Here is a 25,271-nt window from a genome sequence, read left to right on the forward strand (position 1 = left end):
GATTTAATGTAAGACGGAAGCTGAAGCTGGATCAGGAATATGTCCTCCTCTGCAAATTAGCGAGTATATTGCCCCTCTACAGAATCTTTTGTTTGGAAGGAGCTTATAGGAGAAGAGCACTGGAAATCCTTGGCTTAGAGTTCCTTTGATCACCTTGAAAGGAGCGGTTGCTTCATCTGGGCGCCCCCCTCAAATATCTTTGCTCACCTCCTAGCGGTGCAGCAATAAAACTGCTAGCACATTTGCAAAGCTAAGCAGGGTCCAGTATGGTTTCAAATTGGATGGGAGGCCCCATGTGTCGAGATTCCTGCATTGCAGGGAGTTGGACGACCCTCACTTCTGTGATTCTGTGAGACGGTTTGCAAGGGAATGTGGAGAAAAACAGAACAGATAATTCTCACAATATTGTTGCCACCACACGACTAATCTCAATACTTGCAGTATTGTAAGTATTTGCTGTTTATTAAGCTTATAGGATTAACCGTAAAAATTGGTGGGAATTAATAAGACGATATATCAATTACATTTAATCCCCTACGAGTGGCTTAGGGCCCTCGTATTTACGGGACTGCCTCTCCTGGTATGCCCTGCAGAGGACCTTAAGGTCCATGAATAATCATAGTTTAGAGGTCCTAGACCCTAAGGAAGTTAGATTATCTTCCACCAGGGCCAGGGGCTTCTCAGTGATGGCTCCAACCTGGTGGAATGCTCTGTCCCATGAGACTAGGGCTCTGCAGGATTTAACTTCCTTCCACAGGGTCTGTAAGACAGAGCTATTCCACCTGGCTTTCAATTTGAACTTAGCCTGATCTTTTATTCCCCTTCCTTCCCTCCCTCTCCCCTTTTTATGAAGATTACCCGCTCTGGGATCCCACAGCTAATTCTCCCCTGGCCTCCTCACTGACCCAAATAGGACTAATTTAGCCAGCTAGGCCTGGTGTTCATCTAATGTTTATTGGATGGATTTCCCCCCTGAATTGGTTTTTTAATTCTGAATTTATTGTTATTCGCGTTTTATACTGTATTTTATGCTGTTTTTTGTTGCATCAATTAAGTGTTTTAAATTTGTTGTTAGCCACCCTGAGCCCGGTTTTCTGAACCAGGAAGGGCGGGGTATAAATAAAAAATTATTATTATTATTATTATTATTATTATTATTATTATTATTATTATTACAGACCCGCATGTGTGGGTCAGTTAGCAAACTGCCAGCGCCTGTTTTCAAAACAGTGGGGCTAGCACACAGAGAGCCCAAGGAGCAGAGCATTCAGCCCCATCATTAGGCACATGAATGAAGCATAAGAATAGGCTATTAAACCTTTTATTAATTTTGTTCAGGTGCAAGAAGCAACTGACACCCACTTCTATCCTCATGCAATCAAATGGACCACACTCTGAAGTGAGTTTAAAAATGATTTAGTTACTTAATTGAGGTCACAGTCATGCATTTTCCTTTAAGCAACAGCTTAAAGATAATGCAGGTAAAATACTTGGTTGAAATACAACAGAGCAGCCTCAGACACATGTCTGAGACAGGAAGCCCAGTTGAGGACCTCCTTGCTTACAGTGTGTACTTCCCTACTGTCAGGAGAAGATGGGACATGATCTCATTGAGCCAACTCTAGCAGTTAGAACTCTGTGGTCCTTAACTCCTTCATATACTAACTAGCATTGTGAGCTATGACAGCAAATCTCCCACCAAAATACCATAGACTTCACTCAGAAATCTCCTTTCCTAATCCTATTGGGGATAGTATATAGTTAATCTCTCTTGGAACCTGAAATATACAATATGTATATTTTATAAATTGTTTTAGAGGCTTCTCAACTGCTTCTCTATTATAAAAACCTTGATAAGATCTTTGTATCTAACCTACCAAGTAAACTTTTAATAGCTCGATCCTTTCATGTCCCGTGTAATCTGATCTACTTCCATCAAGCACATCTGGGATTCATCTTATCTTTTTCTCTAGCTCATTGATTAATAGAAATTGTTTGAAATGGGATTTGAATATGACAGACCTGTGTTGCCGTTATGAAGCACAGTGAGGGCAAATAAAAGGTCATGGCAAAAATGGTTGTTGTGTATGTGTGGACAAGAGACATTTAGGCAATCTGGGTTTTATGTTTCAAATACGAAGACTTAACATTTTGTGTTTGCATTCAAAGGAAAGGGGTTTGTTCACCTAGGGAACGGTTGGCCACCTTTAAAGTAAAAATTGTTTTTGTAGGAAATATATGCCCGAGAGGATGAGTAATAGTTGATAGTTATTGACATTAAACAAACGCTCAAGAGAAAGAAAAGACCTGTAGGTTACGAATTCCTCAAATGCACTCAAAAAAATAATGTTGTAAAATATATTTCAGTGCTGAACCAGAGGGTCTCTCATCAAAGAATCCGAAAGACAATGGCCGCATCTTCCCCATGTGTTTAAAGTACTCTTCCACCACTTTAACAGTTATGGCTTCCCCACAAAATCCTGGCAGGTGTGGTCTGTGAAGGGTGCTGAGAGTTGCTGGGATCCCTCACAGAGCAATAATTGTCATCACCTGTAACAAACTAGAGGTCCCGAGATGTCAGGTGGACTCAGGTGCAGCGGTTTGGATGTCTTTGCTCTTTACTGAGGATGCAACACCTGTGAGTGGCTCCTGCTGCATGTTTCCCACCTCTCTCAGGTACAGGAAGTAGGTCCTCTGTTGTGTCTGTACAGGGCAGGTAAGGAGGCTCTGGCCAATGAAGGTGGGATAAACTCTGGTTCTAAACCCTGCACCTTCTGTATCATTTATCTGTGTGTATCAAGCCGTTTATTTAAGAAAAGAAGAAAAGGGGGAAAACTAAAAGAAACCAGAGCCTATGATTGTGGTTGAGAGAAAAATTGCCCACTGGAAACTAAAATTACAAGAGTGAGGCACTGAGACTTTGGGCCCCAAACCCACAAGCTATCCACTTACATGAAAGTGTAATAATTTATGTAGAATGAAATCACTTTTTTTTCAGCCCCTTGGAATGAATGTGCAACAGAATCCTGCAGCAGTAATTACAATTGGTAACGTGCATTTTAGTAATGTTTTATGTGCGCTCAACAATTTTATAATTATCTTGTCATTTCTGACAATAAGGCTTGAGAGGCTGTGATTGCAATTCCGGGAAGGGTGTGTGTGTGTGTTTTTTATTAAAAAACAACAACACACCAAGAGGCTAACACTGAAAGGTGTTTAGTTGCCCAAATACCCCCTGAGCCCACAAGGCCGATAATGTTTGAATCCTGGTATTCCAGCTTTAGTTTCAATAGTTTCTCTACAGGTCAAGCCTCCACTTCTCTTTTGATGACAGTAAAAGGCATGCAGTGATACCTCAGGTTAAGTACCGTACTTAATTCGTTCCGGAGTTCCGTTCTTAACCTGAAACTGTTCTTAACCTGAAGCTCCACTTTAGCTAATGGGCCTCCCGCTGCCGCTGCACCACCGGAGCATGATTTCTGTTCTCATCCTGAAGCAAAGTTCTTAACCTGAAGCACTATTTCTGGGTTAGCAGAGTCTGTAACCTGAAGCGTATGTAACCTGAGGTACCACTGTATTGCCTCTTGCAGAGTCATATCTGAATGAAAGCTACCTAAGGCCAATAAGTCAAACTTCTGTATTAAGATGGTTTCGGTTTCAGCCACTTTTTTTGGTCACCTATTAATTTACTCCCCTTTGAAACTCTTCCTCTCCAAGCAAACCATTCCAGAGGTTTGCTTGTTTTGGTAATTAGAATTCCAGTGCCTTTGAAGCATGGAACTCTTTACAGGAATAACCTTTGTACAATAAAATAAAAATCCCAAACTCTTGCTTTCTGGTCATGGATATTCTGTTGAATTCTGCAGAATCACCTGAATCCATAGGTGCTTCTGCATGGGTGCTTATTGTGCTCCTTATGCATACGTAAAGGTAAAGGGACCCCTGACCATTAGGTCCAGTCGTGGCTGACTCTGGGGTTGTGGCGCTCATCTAACTTTATTGGCCGAGGGAGCCGGCGTACGGCTTCCGGGTCATGTGGCCAGCATAACTAAGCCACTTCTGGCGAACCAGAGCAGCGCACGGAAACGCTGTTTACCTTCCCGCCAGAGCGGTACCTATTTATCTACTTGTACTGGTGTGCTTTCGAACTGCTAGATTGGCAGGAGCAGGGACCGAGGAACGGGAGCTCACCCCATCGCGGGGATTTGAACCGCCAATCTTCTGATCAGCAAGTCCTAGGCTCTGTGGTTTAACCCACAGTGCCACCCGCGTCCCTATGCATACATACAGTACACTTGTTTTTGCAATATTTGTATGACATTGTTGGCTTAAGAATGCCAGCCCATATCCCACGCCATCCCTCTAATCCAGATCTACCTTTTCTGGGGAAGCCCCCAAAGATCCACAGAACCATTTGTGATTTCTCAATGGCCTTTTGCAGATGGGCAAGCCACTCTTTCAAACGCATTTTGCCTGTAGAGCTTCTAAAAAATCTGAGTGTCTCTCAACAGTGCTGCATGCCTCATAAAGTAGGGAAGTCACAGAAGGTATTTTGCTGGGCCTGAAGATTTTGACTCTAGCTGGGATTTAGCATTGTATGTTTGTGCTGGCCCTTCACCCTAGAGGTTGAAATCCACTCATTCCTGCCTTAGGGCCCGTGGCATAAGTATGCATGTAGGCTTTTTTGAGTGCTCATATTTATTCTCCAAAGAGCTTCAAGTTTCACAGGAAACTTCTTTAAACACATACTTGGCTATTTAAATCCATGTTATTATTTTAATCGTGGAAATCAAAGGCAACGTAGCATTTAACTTTTGGTCCTGATCACCTGCAGTGTCCGAGGAACGTGCTAGGTTAACCGTTCGTTTTTTATTCCTTTGGTTTGAGAAAACAAACGGCTCAAACAATCCTATTGGCTTGCAGGTGAACCAAGATTGAGAACTCTGTGTGTGTATATATATATATCTGTAGGGTTTATTGGACCTTTTATCTCTGTAAAAATAAATCGGCCCAAGCCGGAACATTATGTAGGATGAGCCAAGACAGAACCAAACAAGAGATCTAGCTTGGCTCTGTGAATGCTAGAATAAGCCAAGCTTATTAAACCAGGCTACATGCCCTTGTGGAACAAAGGAGTGCAAAGGGAACTAGGAGGGAGGTACACTTGTTTTAATAGTTTCTCAGGCTGTTTACATGGAGCACCCTTTCAGACCAGACCCAGCTGATCTGGGCCAAAGCTCACTGAATGCTCACACAGGGCTTTCGCAGTGTGTTGACTGCTTGTTTCTAGGGGTCAGGGGCTGAACCAGGTTCATTCTAGTTCAGCCAAGAAGAAACAGAATCACCCCTGAGACGAGCTGTTTAGGACACTATGGAAGGACACAATATATAGAACAGCCTCCCTGCACTGCTGTTCATAGTCCAAAAATGGAGGTTTTGTATTTGTATTTTGCCACAACTTTCTCCCCTTGTTATATGCAGAAGTTCTGCTTTCAGTGGTAAAGGAAAGAGACAGAGGACAGGAAGCACAAGAACTTTGCTTTTTCTTTCTGGTGTGGTAGCGACTGCAGGAGGACAGCTTCTTCTCGTGCAGCCTGGGTGACCTCAGAAGCCCTGGACCATGTGGGAGACATCTACAATGTGGTTTGTTCCCATGTCAGAATAATAATAATAATATAATTTATTATTTATTATTTATTTTTTATACCCCGCCCATCTGGCTGGGTTTCCCCAGCCACTCTGGGCGGCTTCCAACAGAATATTAAAATACAATAGTCGACCAAACATTAAAAGCTTCCCTAAACAGGACTGCCTTCAGATGTCTTCTAAAAGTCTGGTAGTTGTTTTTCTCTTTGACATCTGGTGGGAGGGCGTTCCACAGGGAGGGCGCCACTACTGATAAGGCCCTCTGCCTGGTTCCCTGTAACCTCACTTCTCGCTATGAGGGAACTGCCAGAAGGCCCTCTGCGCTGGACCTCAGTGTCCATGCAGAACGATGGGGGTGGAGACGCTCCTTCAGGTATACTGGACAGGCCGTTTAGGGCTTTAAAAGTCAGCACCAACACTTTGAATTGTGCTCAGAAACGTACTGGGAGCCAGTGTAGGTCTTCCCAGTTGCCAGTCTAGCTGCTGCATTCTGGATTAGTTGTAGTTTCTGGGTCACCTTCAAAGGTAGCCCCACGTAGAGCGCATTGCAGTAGTCCAAGCAAGAGATAACTAGAGCATGCACCATTCTGGTGAGACAGTCTGCGGGCAGGGAGGGTCTCATCCTGCATACCAGATGGAGCTAGTAGACAGCTGCCCTGGACACAAAATTGACCTGTTCCTCCATGGACAGCTGTGAGTCCAGAATGACTCCCAGGCTGCTCATCTGGTCCTTCAGGGGCACAGTTACCCCATTCAGGACCAGGGAGTCCTCCACACCAACCTGCCCCCTGTCCCCCAAGAACAGTACTTGTGTCTTGTCAGGATTCAACCTCAATCTGTTAGCTGCCATCCATCCTTTTCCTTCAGAAGCAGTGGAGTCTTCCCACATGGTGCCCCACATGCTATAGTGACTCTTGAACTGAATCAGACCCCCGTGACAAAAACGAGATAAAGGAATTGGAGGAAGCAATGTTTGGGGTCAGGCAAGCTGCTAATACTGGAAGAAACTGTTACTTGCTAGTAGATAACTGAAGAGTGGTTTTAATATAACCCATAAGGAAATAGTGAGTTTTATTCTTTAAAAAATGTAGCTATTCTGTCAGGCAATGGATACACAAGGATATTATTTACAATTGCAAGTGAAGAAGAAAAGAGTAAGTGGTTTAAACTGATTTATGGCTAAACTGCCAAGAGCAATTTTAAACTATGGAAAATGTGAAAGATTGAATTAATCACCAAAGGTGTGAGTAGCTCTTCTTAAGCTGCCTTCTTAAATTTTCTTACTTTACAGGAAGTCTTAAATATTCTTACTTTACAAAATAAAAAAAAATTCCTTCCAGTAGCACCTTAGAGACTAACTAAGTTTGTTATTGGTATGAGCTTTTGTGTGCATGCACACTTCTTCAGATACACTGAAACAGAAGTCACCAGAATTTTTTTTTAAAAATTATTTTGTTTCGACTACGGCAGACCAACACGGCTACCTACCTATATCTTACTTGACAGTAAGTCTCATTGGACCCAGTGTGACTTCCTTCTTAGCAGATATGCATAGGGTCAGGCTTTAAGAGTTCTTTTGAAGGTTTTGAGAGTGTTTGCCATCAAATTTTGTGTTGGGTGACCAAATTGGATATATCCACAGTCTCTCTAGAAACAGCCACTACGATAATGGGTGTGTTTAACTAAAGGAAATGGTCATTGAAGTAGCTCTGGGAGAAGGGGGGGGGGTTCAAAGCTACTGAAAGTTGGATAAACCTTTTATCTTGAATACTACAGAAAATAATTGCCTCTGCTAAGATATCTAGCCAAATATATGATTAGTCTTTAGTAACGTTAACAGCTAAACTGGGGTTTTTTTAAATTGCTTAGCACAAATTAGAGATACTATGCTTGCACCCAAAACTTGTCTGAAACCTCCCCTGAGAGGTCAACAAGGGGTATTTAATAAATAAATAAATAACTCGTGATAAGCAGAAAAAAATTCTGAAGAGTTGCTGATTCTGTGGATTGTAAAATCTCTGCTTGCATTAGCCAGGTTGAAGTAATACAAATATACAGAGCATTTTTCTGGCTCACGTTGCTTCACTGACTGATTTAGGTCGTTTTGGAAAGAAACGCTAGCAAAGAATGCTTAAATAAACAAACACTTGAATCAAGCAATTTTCTTGATTCCTCCCTCCCCCCCCCTTCTCCCTTTTCAAAGGAGAAAGAACAGTTGGCTAGGTCTGTATATGTGCATAAAGTCAGAAGAAATGTTGAACAACAGGCAGTTTTTTGTGAGAGGAGAAAATATATTTCATACACTAAAACACATGGCGCTTTGTCCTCTTCAACTTGTCCCTCAATAACACATAGTTGAAGAATCTCTAGTAATAATGTCATGAGCTACTTCAATTGATGTGTTTGCTTCTGGATGGAGAGAGACAATCTTTTCTACTTCTTCAGGACAGTCCCAAAGAGGGATTCATACCCGATGGCTGCCTCTGCAAAACAGATTTTGCAAATTTTCGCATTAAACCAAGAAAACTTGTCTCACCAATGTCACTAGTGCAGTGAAAGGAGTGTGTGTGTCTTTGTGCAATGCCCACTTTCGACTCCCTTAAAACTGCTGTCTGATTTCTGCCTATGACCACATTATATATAGACTCGGTTGAGTTCCCCGTGTTGAGAATACAAAACCACTTCCGAACTTGAGAGGAGGTGGAGTTGCGGGCTTCACGCCCTCTCTATGTGTGCAGGGGCTGGCTCTCAGCCTCCGCGCGATTGAGGGGATCCCTTGCCGGGTCATCCCCTGGCCAGCCAATCAGCTGGCCTAGGGAGGGCGTGGCTTGCGCGATATCACACTGGCGCGGCCAGGGATCTCCCTCTTTTGCCACCTCAGCTCATCGGGTTTCCCACCCTCCCATTTTCCTTTTGACCTTGCTATGGACCTCGGTTGGTTGCCGTTAAGGGGCCTGGTAGGAATTTTTTCCACTTGGCAAATTGGCACCAGCCACTTGGTTTTTCGCCTGCCTCGTAGCAAATCGTCACAACTTCCTCGGCATTGGCGGTTAGGCATTGGTAGAGGTATTGTCATGTAGATGAAGGGGGGGAGGAAGCGCCATCACCTCCCCCGAATATCGAAGGGTAGTCCGGTAAAGGATTCCAGGGGGCATGGCCCTGTCCGAAGCCTATGGAGGTGAGGGGCTAAGGCACGCCCCCGAGCGGTGACCCCGGGGGAGTTCCTAGTTGATGTGCATCAGCAGGACTCTCCCTACTGGTGGTTAACCCTTCCCAGTCTTCAAGCAATTGGGCTGAAGCCGGATAGTCGGTTAGGACCAATGCCTAAGCCAATACCGCTCATTCCTGTAACCAATTTTTTGCTCATTATCCTAAATATTTGTGTCATGTGTCTACTTCCACTGGGGGGAGGCGGGAACTCGCCACGCAATTATTAGCCCATTTACAAGTGACCACCTGACCTTCTTCTCTTTCTCCTTAGGACTGCCCTCCAGAAGCAGGTGATTTTCGTACCCAGCAATGTTCGGCGCACAACGACGTCAAGTACCAGGGGCAGTTTTACGAATGGCTCCCTGTATCGAATGATCCTGACAACCCATGCTCCTTAAAGTGCCAGGCCAAAGGGACAAGCTTTGTTGTGGAATTGGCTCCTAAAGTGCTGGATGGGACCCGGTGCTACACTGAATCGCTAGATATGTGCATTAGCGGCTTGTGCCAAGTAAGGACCATACTTTTTTTTTTTTTTTTTGCTGATTTTCACACACCCCACACATCCTTTTCCTGTGTCTTTTGTCTTTTTGTATGTATTGTGTTTTAATCTCTCCCCTGCCCGCTCTCCTCCATGGTGCTTGCTCCTACAGTCTTCTTTAAAGTGTGCGTTCATTTTCAGAGTCACTTACATATTTGCTTCTGAAATGCATTTTATCAACAGTGGGGTTCCTCCCCCCCAGTTTCTTTTAAGTTTGTGCCAGCTCTTCCTGTTAAAACAGCCTGAAAAGGTAACCCTTTCAAGGTAGTCCTTTCAGGTTTTTCATTCCCATTCCCTTTTAATTTTTAATTCCTTTTTATTAGAGATTTTATTGTGTTACAAAACAAACAAGCGGTGGAAAGCTCATATAGCATCTCCATTTTTTGATTAGAGTCTTTTTCACAATTCGTTTATGTTTTGTATGAGACACTATCATTCTAGATCAGTGTTTCCCAACCTTGGGCCTCCAGTTGTTTTTGGACTGTAACTCCCATCATCCCTAGCTAGCAAGACCAGTGGTCAGGGATGATGGGAATTGTAGTTCAAAAACAGCTGGAGCCCCAAGGTTGGGAAACACTGTTCTAGATATCATGCCGTTATGGGGGAAGATAGGAAAAAGATGGGAATGTGATGTTCTTTCGTTCTGTTACATAGCGTTTGTGTAAACTATTGGGTCAGCATTATGTGAGTAGGCCTTTTATTCGTACCTTAATTAAATGTTTATTGGCATTGCGAGAGATTAGTGGGTCCGGTGCCTGGTTGGTTGAGTTCAGTTGGTTGCATTGTGGTTCCTTGTTTGTTCGTGTGAGAAAGTGGGGGGGGGGGCTGTTGAATTCACATTTCCCAACATGTACGTAATTTATCAATTTAGAGATACTGCTATTCAAAATACTTAATTGTGTACCCAACTACAGTTGTACCTTGGTTTTCAAACAGCTTAGTTCTTAAATGTTTTGGCTCCTGAAAGCCGCAAACCCAGAAGTGACTGTTCCGGTTTGCGAACTATTTCTGGAAGCCGAAATCTGATGGGGCTTCCATGGCCTCCGATTGGCTGCAGGAGCTTCCTGTAGCCAATTGGAAGCCACACTTTGGTATCCAAATGTTTTGGAAATCGAAAGGACTTCTGGAATGGATTCCATTCAACTTCCAAGGTACGACTGTACAGTCCACTGAGAATAGACCCATTGAAATGAATGGACCTAAGTTAGCCATGTCTATGTCAGGAGCTCATCCTACACTCGAGTAGGACCCTGGTAGAGACACATGCCCAACTGGCATGTTCTCTCCCTCCTGGCCATTCGTTCGGGAGCTTCAAAAGCTTTCTTCAGCCCAAACATCACAGCGACCAATGCCAACAGACATCGGCACACTTAGGGATCCACAGAGTCTTCGCAGCTTGCTAAACAGACCTCAGCAACTCAGCATTTTGGCTAATCTACTTTATTTACATATAAACACACATGGAGCACTGCAACATGGCTCCCTCTCTCACTAGCATCAGACAGCAAAGAAAAAAAGGACAAAGGACAATAGTCCCACTTCACAGAACACAGTAACACAAACATCCTGTCTCCGTCACTTTCCACTCTGTGGAGTTAAAACATACACCATCATGTGAAAGACAACAATCCCATGACTGCAATCACGGAGCAGGAATTCTAAGTCTATTCACTTCAGCAGGTCTACTCTGAGGACAACTAACATTGGATACAACCTATTCTTTCCGTAATGAACAATGCACTCATTCCAGCTCCATTCAGTTCTATGGTCATGCCCTTGATATCAGTGTTCTGTGTTATGGATTAGACACAACAGGCAAAGTCTGAAAGACTGAAACGTATTCTATGGTTTCAATCAGTCCAATGTGCACATGGAGCTACAAAAAAGCTGGGGCTTCCAATATGATGGTATCTCGGGTTACAGACCCTTCAGGTTACAGACGCTTCAGGTTACAGACTGCTAACCCAGAAATAGTACCTCGGGTTAAGAAGTTTGCTTCAGGATGAGAACAGAAATTGTGCGGTGGTGGCGCAGCGGCAGCAGCGGGAGGCCCCATTAGCTAAAGTGGTACCTCAGGTTAAGAACAGTTTCGGGTTAAGAACCGACCTCCAGAACGAATTAAGTTCTTAACCTGTGGTACCATTGTATTCTTGTCAGTATTAGCAACAGCTATATGTTTCTCCAGAATGGAAAGGCCCTGTGATTGTTAGGATTTGTATGTCTGTTAGAGTTTCATAATATTAGAGCGACTGCCTGCCCCTCAGTGGGGAAGTCTAACAGAGCCCCCATCTTGTGTGAGCCAAAGATGGGGTGTGGGCTCCATTAGACATCTCAATTGAGGGTTGCAGGTTCATTAATAATAATAATAATAATAATAATAATAATAATAATAATAATAATAATTTATTATTTATACCCCGCCCAACAGAACACTAAAATACAATAACCTCTTAAACATTAAAAGCTTCCCTAAACAGGGCTGCCTTCAGATGTCTTCTATTAATTTCAAAATACTGAAAGCTTTTCTGTGCCACCAGGCTTGTGTCACAGTTATCCAGTGATTTGTGGGTTTGTTGTACAGAACAATTCCGTTAAAGAAGGGAGAATGCAGGCCTGCTGCCACTTTACTGATAAGCCCCGATACTTGATTTTAAAAAATACAAAATAAACCTTCCTCTCCTCTTCAACTCCTGCTCAGCTCCATCACCCCCGTGAAAATGGGCAGCCATTTCTAACTCAGCATTGGCTAATGCCAGCATAACCAATCTGAGTACAAGTGATGCAATTCAACATTAGCAACGTCAGTTTCAGAAATGTTATTTGCATGCATAATGCTTGTGAGCTCTCAGAGACATCCAGCTGTCCACTGTTGGAAAAAAACAAAGCTGAATTGGAACCAGCCATTGTCTGACCCAACAAGACAATACGTAAGTTCTTATGTGTTTAAATAATACATGCATTTAACACATTATATGTTTATAATGATACATAATAAAATTACTTCATCTAAACCTCTGGCTCCTAAAGCTTTGGGGTCAAATATGAATCCAGACTGACTCACTGAATTAAAACAAAAACAAAAAAAAGGATGCAAGCATTTCTGAACTTTACTGTCGTTCCAAATCCAAGTTTCACAGCTCTCCCCATCCATAATCCCATATAATTCCTGACATTTTATTAGCATTTGAACTGAATTTCCTTTCTGTGTCTTATGGTTGTTTTTCCCCTAGCGCTCTTTCTCTTCAGTGTTGCGTTCTGACCTGGCCCACGTCTTTATTGTTGAGGGAGATGTTTAAGCTAAATGGAATGTGATATAAAGCACATAGCTTCACTTATCTCAGCTCTGTAATTAACTGAAACAGGGACATGTCTCTTTATTTCATCAGAGGACACAATGGTCTTTCTGAGAAGTGAGCTTAGTCGAGTCAGAAGACCTTGCTGTTGGCTGTTTCTCAATTTATTAATAAGCGACTCCAGGGGACAATGTGTTTAATTTTCCCCACCCCCTCGCTAGTTGGCTAAAGTGCTTGAGCTCAGGACAAGATGTGGATTTGGAGCATTCTTGAGTCAACTAACAATCTGCTTGCCAGATCGTATTGGACTAAGGCTGGATTGTGTTTTAAGGTCCAAGTTCAGGACACACCTATGTGAGAAACCCTTCCAGTGCTAATAGATAACATCCACCATTGAAGCATGTGTTCCTTGTTTTCACACACTTGGATATAGGGAGAAATGGAGCACAGCACTGACAATTACATTGTTATTCAACATTGTTGTTGTTCTTGTATGTTAAAACCCAAATGCCCCCTGGCTTGTGCATCTCTGTAACTTTCCATCAGGCATGCATGACACTGAGGAATTATCAGAGAGAAGATGAATCACACAGAAACTGCAAAATGATTCTAAGAACACTGTTGTGCCTTGTAGAGGTCCATTAAACACAATACAGTGGTACCTCGGGTTAAGTACTTAATTCGTTCCGGAGGTCCATACTTAACCTGAAACTGTTCTTAACCTGAAGCACCACTTTAGCTAATGGGGCCTCCTGCTGCTGCCGCGCCACCAGAGCACAATTTCTGTTCTCATCCTGAAGCAAAGTTCTTAACCTGAAGGACTATTTCTGGGTTAGCGGAGTCTGTAACCTGAAGCGTGTGTAACCCAAGGTACCACTGTAGAGGTAGAAGACTCTACTTTGCTTGCAGGTCACATGATTGGAACTCAGCCACTCTGGTGGCAAAAGTCAGTTCACTGCTATAGAGAACCCATAGTCTCAGACTACCACCCATAATTAACTCGGCACTATGCTTGAAGTGAAATTAATTTATTCAGCCAGGACAAGATCAGTGGATGGTGCCCATAATCTGCATGCAGAAGACCTACACTGAACCCATGTTTCTTGCTCAAGGAAGTGAAGCAGAGCTGGTGAAACTCACATCATGTAGTTTCTTGGATGTGTAGTTCAAGTAAAACATCCAACAAACATGGCAGTGTACTGCTAGTCCCTGATTTCCTGTTCGAAGTAGCTCTGAATGGCACTGCCCTTGTGTATCTTGCAGGTTAGCTGGGTAGAGTCAGCAGCACTTTTGATGCATTTAAACCTCTTTGTCTGAAAACAACCTAAGTGCCTGTAATCATTGTTTCTTGTTGAGCACTGTCCAGCATTGCATCATTTACCCTTGGCCTATATTTGCAAAAACCTCCCAGAGCATGTACTTTTTCATGGAGATTAAAAAAAATGCAATCTGTAAACATCTTGTATATTAAGCATGAGTCCAAGACAACTCTCAATGCAGACCATATATCTGTCAACAAATATTTTGATATTACCACCAGCAATGACACAATATGTATCGTCTCCAAGGGAGTCGGGGGTCTATTGTTAAGGATGTGCTTGCTTGGCGCCTAAGTTACTCCAAACCCCAAGAAAGTAAGACATCCTATAAATGCTAGTGTGTTGTCAGAGCTACAGCAAACTAGGACTGCCACATTGCCGGCTCCTTTTTAATAGGGAAAGAGATGTTGAACCTTACCTCACAATTTTGAATTGTTTAGTTTTAAGTTGTGAAACAGATACAAAACTTTCTACAAGGGAGCTATAAATCTGCCCAGCTGGGATTGCATTTCAGTTACAGAATCATGGGGTGGTAGTCAACTAAGCTTTACTCCAATAATTAGAATTAATGAACATGAGTACAATAGAGTTACTCTGAATAAAAGTTAGTTGAAAACCAGCATGACTTTTTAGTGCAGAGCCTACACAGGGAGACTCTTTCTATGTGATTGAGAATCCTGGGAAAAATAAGATCTCTAGTCATGTGTTTGGATATAGGCTCTGGTCAAAGCTTCTGGTGAATTTCAGTAGGCTGGAAAAAGGGACAAGTAAAGGGTTATCCTATTACGCTGAACATCTATTACTGTATATTTCCATGTATAAGCCAAGGGTTTTTTATTATAAAATAATGTTTAAAATTGTGGGTTGTCTTATCCACCAATAGTGCAGAGGGGGGAATGGGCGATTGGTTGCAGCTGTGAGCAGGAGATTGTCATTGGTAATTGGGCGGGTGATTTCTGGCAGTGGCAAAGGCTGCTGTCCATTGGCTGGTGCTGCGGGAATAGGGCGGGCGATTGGCGGCAGCTGGCGGCAAGTGGGCAGATGATTGGTGGTTTCGGCGACACGGGCAATATTGTCATTATCGGTCAGGCAGTCAGCGATTTTCGGCAATCCCCCCTGAAGAAAGCTCAATAACTCTTGGAAATCTCCCCCCATTTTCTTAATTTTGAGTCCAAAAAATAGGGGGCATTTTATACACAGGGATGTGTTATACAGTAGTACCTCGGGTTAAGTACTTAATTCGTTCCAGAGGTCCGTTCTTAACCTGAAACTGTTCTTAACCTGAAGCACCACTTTAGCTAATGGGGCCTCCTGCTGCCGCCACGCCACCGGAGCACGATTTCTGCTCTCAACCTGAAGCAAAGTTCTTAACCTGAAGCACTATTTCTGAGTTAGCGGAGTCTGTAACCTGAAGCGTATGTAACCCGAGGTACCACTGTACACAGAAAAATATGATAATCCCAAAATGAAGGCTTTGTAGTGTGGCTTCCAGGTCGCTTGTAACTCCATGCTTCTACTGAGCTAACGCTCTCTTCCCCTGAACTTTCTAGAACAGGGGTTCCCAAAGTGGTTGGTAGCACCCCCGGGGGGTGCTGGAGGTGTAAATGACTAGCAGATTTTGAAAAGGTGGTATCACTGCATCAAGTTAATCAGTTTTGTTGAACTAATTAAACTAAATAGTTTTGACTGGATTTTGATAAACGTTCAGTTAATTGTTAATTGTGGTGATTTTTGTGTGTGTTGTTATCTAACCACTATTCTGAATAATGCTTTCGGTAAGGTAGGGTAGGGGGCACTATGGGTCCAATGATGGAACCAAGGGGTGGTGACCAAAAAAAGGTTTGAAAATCACTGTTCTAGACCCTTTTTCTGGCTTACGTTCAAAGAGGGCCTTCTCGGTGGTGGTGCCCGCCCCGTGGAACGCCCTCCCATCAGATGTCAAGGAAATAAACAACTATCTGACTTTTAGAAGACATCTGAAGGCAGCCCTGTTTAGGGAAGTTTTTAATGTTGATGTTCTGTTTTTAATCTGTTGGGAAACCCAGCCAGATGGGTGGGGTATAAATTATTATTATTATTATTATTATTATTATTATTATTATTATTACTATCCTCCCCCCCTAACCCCAATGTTAATATACTTCATTTTTGCAGCTCCCATTGTGACACTTCTATACCCTTTGGCATGAATCTGATTTCTGCTAAGTGTGCCACAATTTCCTCTATTCTACCTCACCAGCTCATCGTTTGCCCTAGTTTTTACTGAGATAGTGAATCCCTCTGTTCTGCACCATTTTAAATTGAATGGATAGCTCCTCCGTACTCGTCCCTTCCTTCTCAGATAGAAAACTACATGTCAGGAAGAAAGTAAGACTGGAAGTCTTCCTCCTTTTTTTTACATCAATTGAACATTCAACCCTGTGATCACAGACATATCATCACCATGTCAGTGAGAACTGAACCTTTTGCTTCCAGGATTCCCTCTCCGAACACCAGACTTTGACACTTCCCTCTATTCCCTGCCGGACGGTGGGGTCACTGGGTTGAGCTCTGGCTCCTATCACAGTGACGAAGGTAGGAGAAAACACAGAAAGAGAGGTGGGGGGTGGAGACCATCATTTCTGTGCAGCTACTTTATTTTGTTGGGCGCATTCATAACTTCAAAATAGTTTCATCTCCACCCCACCCTGCCAAAGTAGGTGATGAGATTCATTTAAAATTTCACTAGCTTTTATATACAGTGGTACCTCAGGTTAAGTACTTAATTCGTTCCAGAGGTCCGTATTTAACCTGAAACTGTTCTTAACCTGAAGCACCACTTTAGCCTATGGGGGCCTCCTGCTGCCGCCGCGCCACTGGAGCACGATTTCTGTTCTCATCCTGAAGCAAAGTTCTTAACCTGAAGCACTATTTCTGGGTTAGCGGAGTCTGTAATCTGAAGCGTATGTAACCTGAAGCGTATGTAACCCGAGGTACCACTGTACAGTCTATTCAGCTGACTGTGCCCCCAAATACCCCAGTAATAAGATCATTTAAGTTTGCAGATGATACAACGGTGGTTGGTTTAATTGTGACTGGAGAGGGGGAGGCGGCCTATAGGAAGGAAGTTGAGCAATTGGGGGAGTGGTGCAGGAAAAACAACTTACTCCTTAACTTAAAGAAAACAAAAGAGATTATTGTGGACTTTAGGAAATGTAAATTGAATATTCAGCCACTTATTATTGAGGGGAAGTGCGTGGAACAGGTCTTGGTGTTTCGATTTATGGGAATGGAGTTGAGATATGACCTAACCTGGAGAGAAAACAGCAAAGACCTGATGATGAGAGCACAGCAGAGGTTATATTTTATCTGTCAAAGGACCTATTGATGGCATTTTACTATTGTACTTTTGAGAGTGTATTAACTTATGGTCTGTGTGTGTGGTTTGGGAGCTGCATGGTCAGGGAAAAAACAATGCTGTCCAAGGCTGTAAAGACTGCGGAGTATCAGATGGGGTATCAGAGTTTCTAGGGGGCTAAACAGGCTGGGAGAGCTGGGATAGCAGGCTTGTTGGTTTTTGAATGTCTGGTGTAGATTTGTTCAATTTCGTTGTTCTGTATGGGACAATGACAATAAAGATTATCGTATACTAGCAATTTAAGCTAGCAAATTATACCAAAACAACAACAACCTGAGAGCAAGTTATTATGTATTTTCAGTATCAAGGGAAGTTTGGAAGTGCGGTGTATGATTCTATTGTGGTTAGCACCTTTCAGATGACAAAGTAGGAAAGGTTACCCTCTGCATATTGTGTTTTTCATGAATCCAGCATAGAAAGACGTGTGCTTGAACTCCTGCCTAACTATGTTTCTTCGTTACATAGCTTGGGTCATGCTTCGTATGTGTCTTCTGTCTGCAGCTTATCCTCCAAGGTAATCATACAAAGACTAAGAGCTGGCTTACTTCCTCAGTGCATCATTAAGATTGCAATTTGCAAGCTCTGTCTGTTTGGGACCCCTTTGGGATGACAACATAAGTGAAATTTATACGAGTCTTTTAATCCATATTTGTTTGATGTTGTTCGTGATGCAGGGATGCAAGTAGCTGAGTGACATATTTATGAGGCTTTGTGCAATTGTAAGTTCTCATGGCAAAGCCCTTTTGCTTTACGTATGACCACCCACCAGCTTAGCATAAAATCAACACAGACTTCTGGCTACATTCAGAAGAAGGAAAGCCAGCTTTTTGTGTGGTGTTTTGGAGTCAGAAGCAGCTGTCCTTGGAAATGCTGGCTCTGCAGCAGGATGGGTAGATGGCATGTTGAAAATGCACTGTGCTTCATCAGTGTTTGCATGAGAAATAATAGCCACTTCCTGGTGGCAATTTCACACTTCATTTTTTTAAATTGCGCTTTTTGAAAAAATAAAAAAATATCATGACATTATCTCTATAAACAGAAAAAAAGTTTATTCAATACAGCAGTGTGTTTCAACCAGCGTGCCGTGGCACCCTGGGGTGCCTTGAATCATGGGCATGGGTACTGCGGGCAACAAGGGCTTCCATCCCCCTTTCCTTCCCTCTCTCCTCTGATGCCATTTCGCATCTCTGCCTAGCTGTTTGTTGCAGCAATTCTGGCTACAAGCTTCCCAGGTGAATGGTGCCTCTGGGGCTGGCCAGGGGGTGTTTCCCAAGCCCCTGTGGGGCAGTGTGAGGAGGCACCTCTATTTGTTCCCAACATTATAATACCAGTTCTTAATAAAAATTAATAATTATATAGCTTTGCAGGTGACAAAATCTTACCCAAGATGTCTGGCGATAAACCTTTCCCATACATGTCCCCAGTTGTCAGATCTGTGTGGCTTTCCATTTCACTGTTTAATTTCACCTTCTTTATTCAGAAGCAGAACAGAAGGTTTCACCACCTTTCTGCTAGTGGTGAAATTTGATGCTGGGAGCTTAGTTATGGAAGAGACTACTATCCTTTGATGCCTTTTGCCCCATCCCTGTGCTTGTCCATACAATACTAAAACCATCACTTTATCAGAGTTGGGTGAGTGCGTTCCCCATTGCCCCAATCACACATATTTTCTTTTTCTGACCTGGGGTAGGGGGCAGTCAGAAGAATATCAGTGATGAACGGGTTGGCCTGTAAAATCACTTATTGAGGAAGCAGATAGTTCCAATTGGAGCACCATATTTTGTCGTCACCTGAAGAACTTGCGAGCTCTTCCTCCTGCTGTAGTGTTTATCCTGTTTGGTTCCTTTGGCTTGGAATTTCTGTGTCCCCTCAAGTTGACTGGAGTTTCAAAAGAATGGCACATTCTTTGCCCTTCAGTGAGGAGGGAAAGGGTGCGTTGTGAAAGCCCATCCAGATGGCCTGAGCCATAGTTTTAATTGCAGTGCTGCTGATTCTCAATTGCATTCCTAGGTCTAAGAACAGAAAATGGTCTGCCAGCTCTTCATGGGTGAGACATAATTGGTACCCTCAGATTTCTGATTTACTAACCACCTGTGACATTTTCCTTGTGAACTGAGGGAGAAGCACAGCCATAATATTCCTAATCAACTTCAGAAATTGAAACATTAGCTGGAGGCACCATGCCTGGGAAGCTTTAACTTCCCCACACACCCTGTCTTTTTGAAAGATTGAGTTTTCTTTTTTGCAGAACAAAGCTCTGTAAGAATAAATGAACCCACAAATAATTTAGCTATCTGGGAAGTAGCGCAGAGGTTTAGGGTGGGAAGTTACAAGAGCCCAGCATGAAAGAAGAAGCAATAGGGGGACCCAAATGAGGTCCCTGAAGGCTTGAGGTGGGCAAATGACCCCATCTTCAAAGAGGGAAGAAAAGACTCAGGTATCTACCGTATTTTTCGCTCCATATGACGCACCAGACCATAAGGCGCACCTAGTTTGGGGAGGAGGAAAACAAGAGAAAAAAATATTCTGAATCCCAGAAGCCAGAACAGCAAGTGGGATCGCTGCGCGAAGCGAAGAGGAAGGAGGACAGGCACGTTGCTGAAGGGGCGCTGCGCAGAGAGCCAGAGCTACTGGCGACAACACTGGCGCCCATGCATTGAGTGTATTGAGTGCTAGAGAGATTATTTTATCGGTTGGGTGCTAATTGTTGGTCAAATTGTGAGGGAGCAACAGTTGACAACTGTTGGGGTCCTCTTGTAAATAGAGGACTGAGATGTGTTATCAGTTTCGTATCCTCCAACATTTCTCCGATGAAAATAGGGATGTCCTAAGGAAAAGCGGGACATTCTGGGATCAAATCAGAAACTGGGACGGCTTCTGTAAATCTGGGACTGTCTCTTGAAAATAGGGACACTTGGAGGGTCTACAGTTTATCTTAACCCAACAAGAGACTCGATTGGCATGTGAACTTTGTTGAAATCTTCAGCCTTAAGCTTTAGAAGCTCCAACTCTAGCTTAACCAATTTCCTTCACATTCCTGGAAATGCAAAGTTTCTATCTACTTAGCTGTGCCTCTGTTCCCAATTTGAGTGTTACTGTATTGTGTAACTTCTGGATAGACTAGCTTCACTGAAATCTCACACCACAGAGTCTTGTCTTCTTTTCTTTCCTCATGGAAAGAAAGGGATCTCCATTTTTTTGAATTTTTCATTTGTTTCCTGCCATATAGGTACTAATGGAACGCTCACTTGAAGACTTGTTTTATATACTGAGCCTGCAATGAAAGCCGAAACCAGACCGATTAAGGATTTGTTTTGCGTGTTGAGTTGCAGCTGTGGTCAACAGGCGTTGATGAGTTTCAGAAAAGACACATTGAAATCTCATCCTCCAACTTACAACATTTTAGGGCTAAAAGGTCAAGCATTAAAAGCAAAGATAACTACTAAGTTCCCTGTAGGTTAAACATCCACAGAGACTCAGGGATGTAAATTATTACATCAAAAGGCAGGCTGTGCTGCTACTTACATCGGAAACAGCTGCTGACTCTATATACAGACCTATGAAAAAGAAAACGGATTTTGTAAGCACTAATTCCTATATTTAAATAGTTGTGAAGATTGCTTTATGTTTTGAAAAATACATTTTTTTAGTTAAGCGCTGCTGCCTCAGTACCAACTGAGGGACAAACAAAGGCCCTGCCAAAATCTCGTAAGATCTTGATCTTGTGATCTTGCGACGACTGTGTTCATTCCAATATCTTGTGCCCCTGACCTGCCGTGGCACACTGCTGTAGCTGAGAAACCAGGAGTTGCTTCTCCCTTTGCAAAAAGTCCCTCTTGCTGCAGCTGGGCTCAGGGGTCACCACATTCTGCTCCTGAGCCCATCAGACACACATTCACAAAAAAGTCAACTCCTAGGGGCCGAGGGGTCTGTGGCAGCTCACCTGGCTCCTGTTTGGATGTGGGGCAGAGGGGGTACTGCGCTGCAATTTTCAGAAGCATAATATAGTGTTATAGGCTGCCCCAATCTGTATGAGCAGTGTGAGGTTCCGGGAGTCTTGGCACTTGAAATTGAAATACTTTATTGTCACTTGTACAACTTGTATACAGTGAGATTACAGGAGCACCCTCCACTCAGCTCTCTTAGTCTTGGTTTACTGACTCACACCCACCAAACCCCAAAGTCAGTTGTCCTGTTGTTATCTTTTCATTCAGCAGCCTAACAGCCCACGGATAGAAGCTGTTCTTTACCCTGTTGGTGTGACTAATCATGCTTCTATATCTTCTGCCTGAGGGCAGGAGATCAAGAAAGTGCCAGCCAGGGTGTGAATCATGCCTGAGAATTTTCCTCACTCTCCTGAGGCAACGTTTTCCCGCTATTTCATCCAGCGGATTCATGGGACAGCCCATAATATCTTGTGTTGTGTTCACCACCCTCTGTAGGCACTTCCTATCAGTTGATGTCAAACCAGCATACCACACCGTAATGCAGTATGAAAGGACACTTCTATTGTTGACCGGTAGAAGGAGATCATCAAATGTTGATTGACATCATTCTTTTGCAATATTCTGAGGAGATGGAGTCTCTGTTGGGCTTTCTTAACCACCTGGGTTGTATTTATGTTCCAAGTAAGGTCCTCACTGAGATAAACTCCTAGGAATTTAAAGGAAGAGACTCTCTCCACACAGCCCTCCCCGATGTACAGCGGGGCTAGTTCTCCTCTCTTCCTCCGAAAGTCCAACACTTAAATAGCGGTTGTCTTTCCTTTGGAATGAGGCACAGCAGAGACTGTAGGGTCTTTGAGAAATATGGTTTATTCACACATATTTACACTGGAGTTTTATGGAGAGAGAGTTCACAACGTTTGCATCTGAAGAGGCACTTGTCCTTCCCAGGAGCGCAGTGTTGGATTCAAAGACATCATAAGCACCATCCCTATGTCTGTTTGATAACTGCCTGCTCCACCCAGCCAGCGTGGATGTTACCCTTCAGTCTCTGCACGGAGTCCTCCACACTTCTTCCTTCTCCTTCCCAGCAGCACTTGCAGAAAAGCCCTTCTCCACATCCAGCCCCACCAGCATCACTGGGCACCCCAGCAACCTCTGTTTCTCAAACCCATTGCCAAAGGCACTTTTCCCTGCTGCTTACATCAGGCCAATGGTAATCCGAACCCAAAAGCTACTAGGCAGAGGGTCTTGTGTTTTGCCAGTGGCTTAATGTTATCAAACAAACCATTGCAGTGGTACCTCAGGTTAAGTACTTAATTCGTTCTGGAGGTCCATTCTTAACCTGAAACTGTTCTTAATCTGAAGCAAAGTTCTTAACCTGAAGCACTATTTCTGGGTTAGCAGAGAGTGTAACCTGAAGTGTATGTAACCTGAAGCGTATGTAACCCGAGGTACCACTGTATCAGCTTTTTGTTTCGTCCCAAGCCCATCCCAAGCGAGCCATTGCCAGGCTGGCCCCATGAGAAAGCCAGCCAATATTATTTCCAGCCCTTGCGAAATTCATGAATTTATGAGCTTGCTCAAATTCTAACCCTTCACTGAATGTAGAGATTATTAGGGGTGGGGATTTGCCCCCTCCCAAACTCATAACAATGTATAGCACTTTACAGAGGTCCAAAAATACTTGGCTTATGCTATCTTAAAAAGGGGTCCCAGAAAGGATTAATTAGATTCATCATCTCATTAGTTTTCAAATGTCTTGAAAATTTTGCAGTTAGTTTAAAATTAAAAAACTGCTCAGAGTCACTGAAAAGCAACAAGTACCTAAATGAATACTTGCTATTTTCTTTTCTTTAGAAAAAGCTCCTAACTCTTTGCAACAGCTGCATCCTCGTCTCTAATTCCTCCTGTCCTCTCATTTTATGCTGCTCATACGGTCTTTCCTTGGCAATACACGGGTTTAGCTGTAATTCAGGATTTGAAGCCTGGAATCCAGCATTTTGCTGATGGCTGAGGTCAGGGTGAACCCATTGAATTTGGTTTCACAAGGGTACAGGCTAATTATCTGATTGCAGCAACAGACCTCCTTTGGCACAGGCGCTGACAATAAGGATGCACTCCAGTGGGACGTCTGTTTGCATCTGGCCAGAAGACCCTTTTCTATCAACAAAAGGAGCTCTGTGCGTTTAGCAGCAAATGTACGTGCCTTGCGGATGGAACGGTTTGATTGGCGATACCCAAATATGTCATGAAGTCATTGCCGCTGACAAAGAATCACAGACTCTCTAATGAGAATCCAGCGGTAGCTCATACAGACTCTTGCTGTTTAGTAATTGGACACATCTGAAAGGGTTAGCAAAGGCTGGCTTTATGTGTATTTAATTCCATCGCTTGCTTTTTTTGAAAAAAAGTTGATTATGCTATTCTGAAAATGCTGGAACAAATATGGCTTGATTGATCATTTTATGACATGTGCTCAACAGTAGGTTCTTTACTTTCTCCAGTGCATATATTTTCCTGCTCTGAGAAACCTGGGAACTTGTGTCAGCTAAATCTCCAGGGGATCTACATCATGGGACGATATCCATAGCAGCCAATGACAACAGAATTGTCATGTGACACGTCAGGTTGTCAAGTTGTCTGCGTTGTGCTTACTTTGTCACCGCTAACTTTGCTTGCCATCACAAACATAGCTGTTTTACTGAGGGTCAGGAATTTAAAGAGTCCATTTTTTGCTTCGTTAAAGAACAGTATCATGAATCCAGGTATATTTCATTATACAGAGAAAAATTTTTTAAAAAGAATGAAAGCAATATGTAAGTGAAATACAGGGAAAGGACATAATAAAAACTATAGGATTCCCTCTTTTCTCTAAAGTTGCATTTCTGTGACTCACTGAGGAATTTGCTCCCTATTTGCAGAAGTGCCAGACAATAGGGGACAATATCCCTGCCCTCCCCACTGGGGTCGGCTCCAAGCTGAGGAGCAGTGGGGCCCCTACCCTCTGTCAGTAGACTCTTGGGGGTTCCTCCACACTAGCCTTTTGCCATGTGCTTTCTGGCCACAGGTCCATGCTTTCCCTGTCCCTGTCCAAGTACTTTCCCCAGGCATAGGCACCAACTCTATGGGACTGAGGACACCTCTCTCACACTCCTTCCCCCCGATGTATGTGAGGATGGGGCTGGGCATCCTCCAAACTTGAAGGGCCGGGCCATGGCAACAAAGGCTTCATCGGAACTCCCCACAGTGGCAGAGGCCCCTGCCAGGATTCCCCATGGTGGAGTCTTGCCCTGCTGGGCTTCACAGCCTCCTCCCAACATGGATGATGTCATGCGTGTGTGTGTTGCATGTGTGATTTCACGTGCACAACACACACACACAGTTAGGTGGAACCTGGCACGTATGCCCCCAGGAAAACCTGATCTTTACTGCTGAATCAGAGTGTAGCACCCTGCTTGTGGTTAACGCTTAGCTGGAATGAAATATTCAACGCAGCAATAGAGAAATTAAAATAATAATTTATTTGTCAGACAAATAAATAAGAGGCACAGTGGTATATGGTTACCAAGCTCTGGCCTGCCTTCCTGCCATTATGGCCAGCACTTATATTTCCTCAATCCAGCCCCCTTTCTCCTCCCTTTGGCTGCCTTTGTCCAATCAGCCTGGTTGAAATTCCTATTGGCTGTTTGCTAGAACCAATCATAAAAGATACACCCATTTCCTATTACCTTTTATGGGAGACAGAGAGCTATATTTTCTTCTATTTATAAATGGCAAACAAGTAGCCATTAACCTCTACAAGGCACCTTAATTACCAGATAACCTTTGGCCCCTCTTGCCCTATTCCCTGCAAAACAGATGGCTAATGGTTCTAATTTTATCTGAACAGATCTTTTTGTTCACCTTCTCACACACCATCTA

The 25,271-nt window shown here is 43.3% G+C and overlaps 1 protein-coding gene across 4 annotated transcripts in view; it reads left to right on the forward strand.

The window, feature by feature from the left end:
* ADAMTSL1 (ADAMTS like 1) overlaps positions 1-25,271 on the forward strand; it is a 478,676-nt gene that overhangs the window by 283,416 nt on the left and 169,989 nt on the right. For all 4 annotated transcript variants that reach the window (XM_053371804.1, XM_053371807.1, XM_053371806.1 and 1 more), the window contains one exon: positions 9,128-9,364. In XM_053371804.1, the coding sequence (XP_053227779.1) occupies positions 9,128-9,364 (237 nt within the window). The remainder of the gene's footprint in view (positions 1-9,127; positions 9,365-25,271) is intronic.

Source organism: Podarcis raffonei, chromosome 17, assembly GCF_027172205.1.
Source record: "Podarcis raffonei isolate rPodRaf1 chromosome 17, rPodRaf1.pri, whole genome shotgun sequence".
Classification (NCBI taxonomy): Eukaryota; Metazoa; Chordata; class Lepidosauria; order Squamata; family Lacertidae; genus Podarcis; species Podarcis raffonei.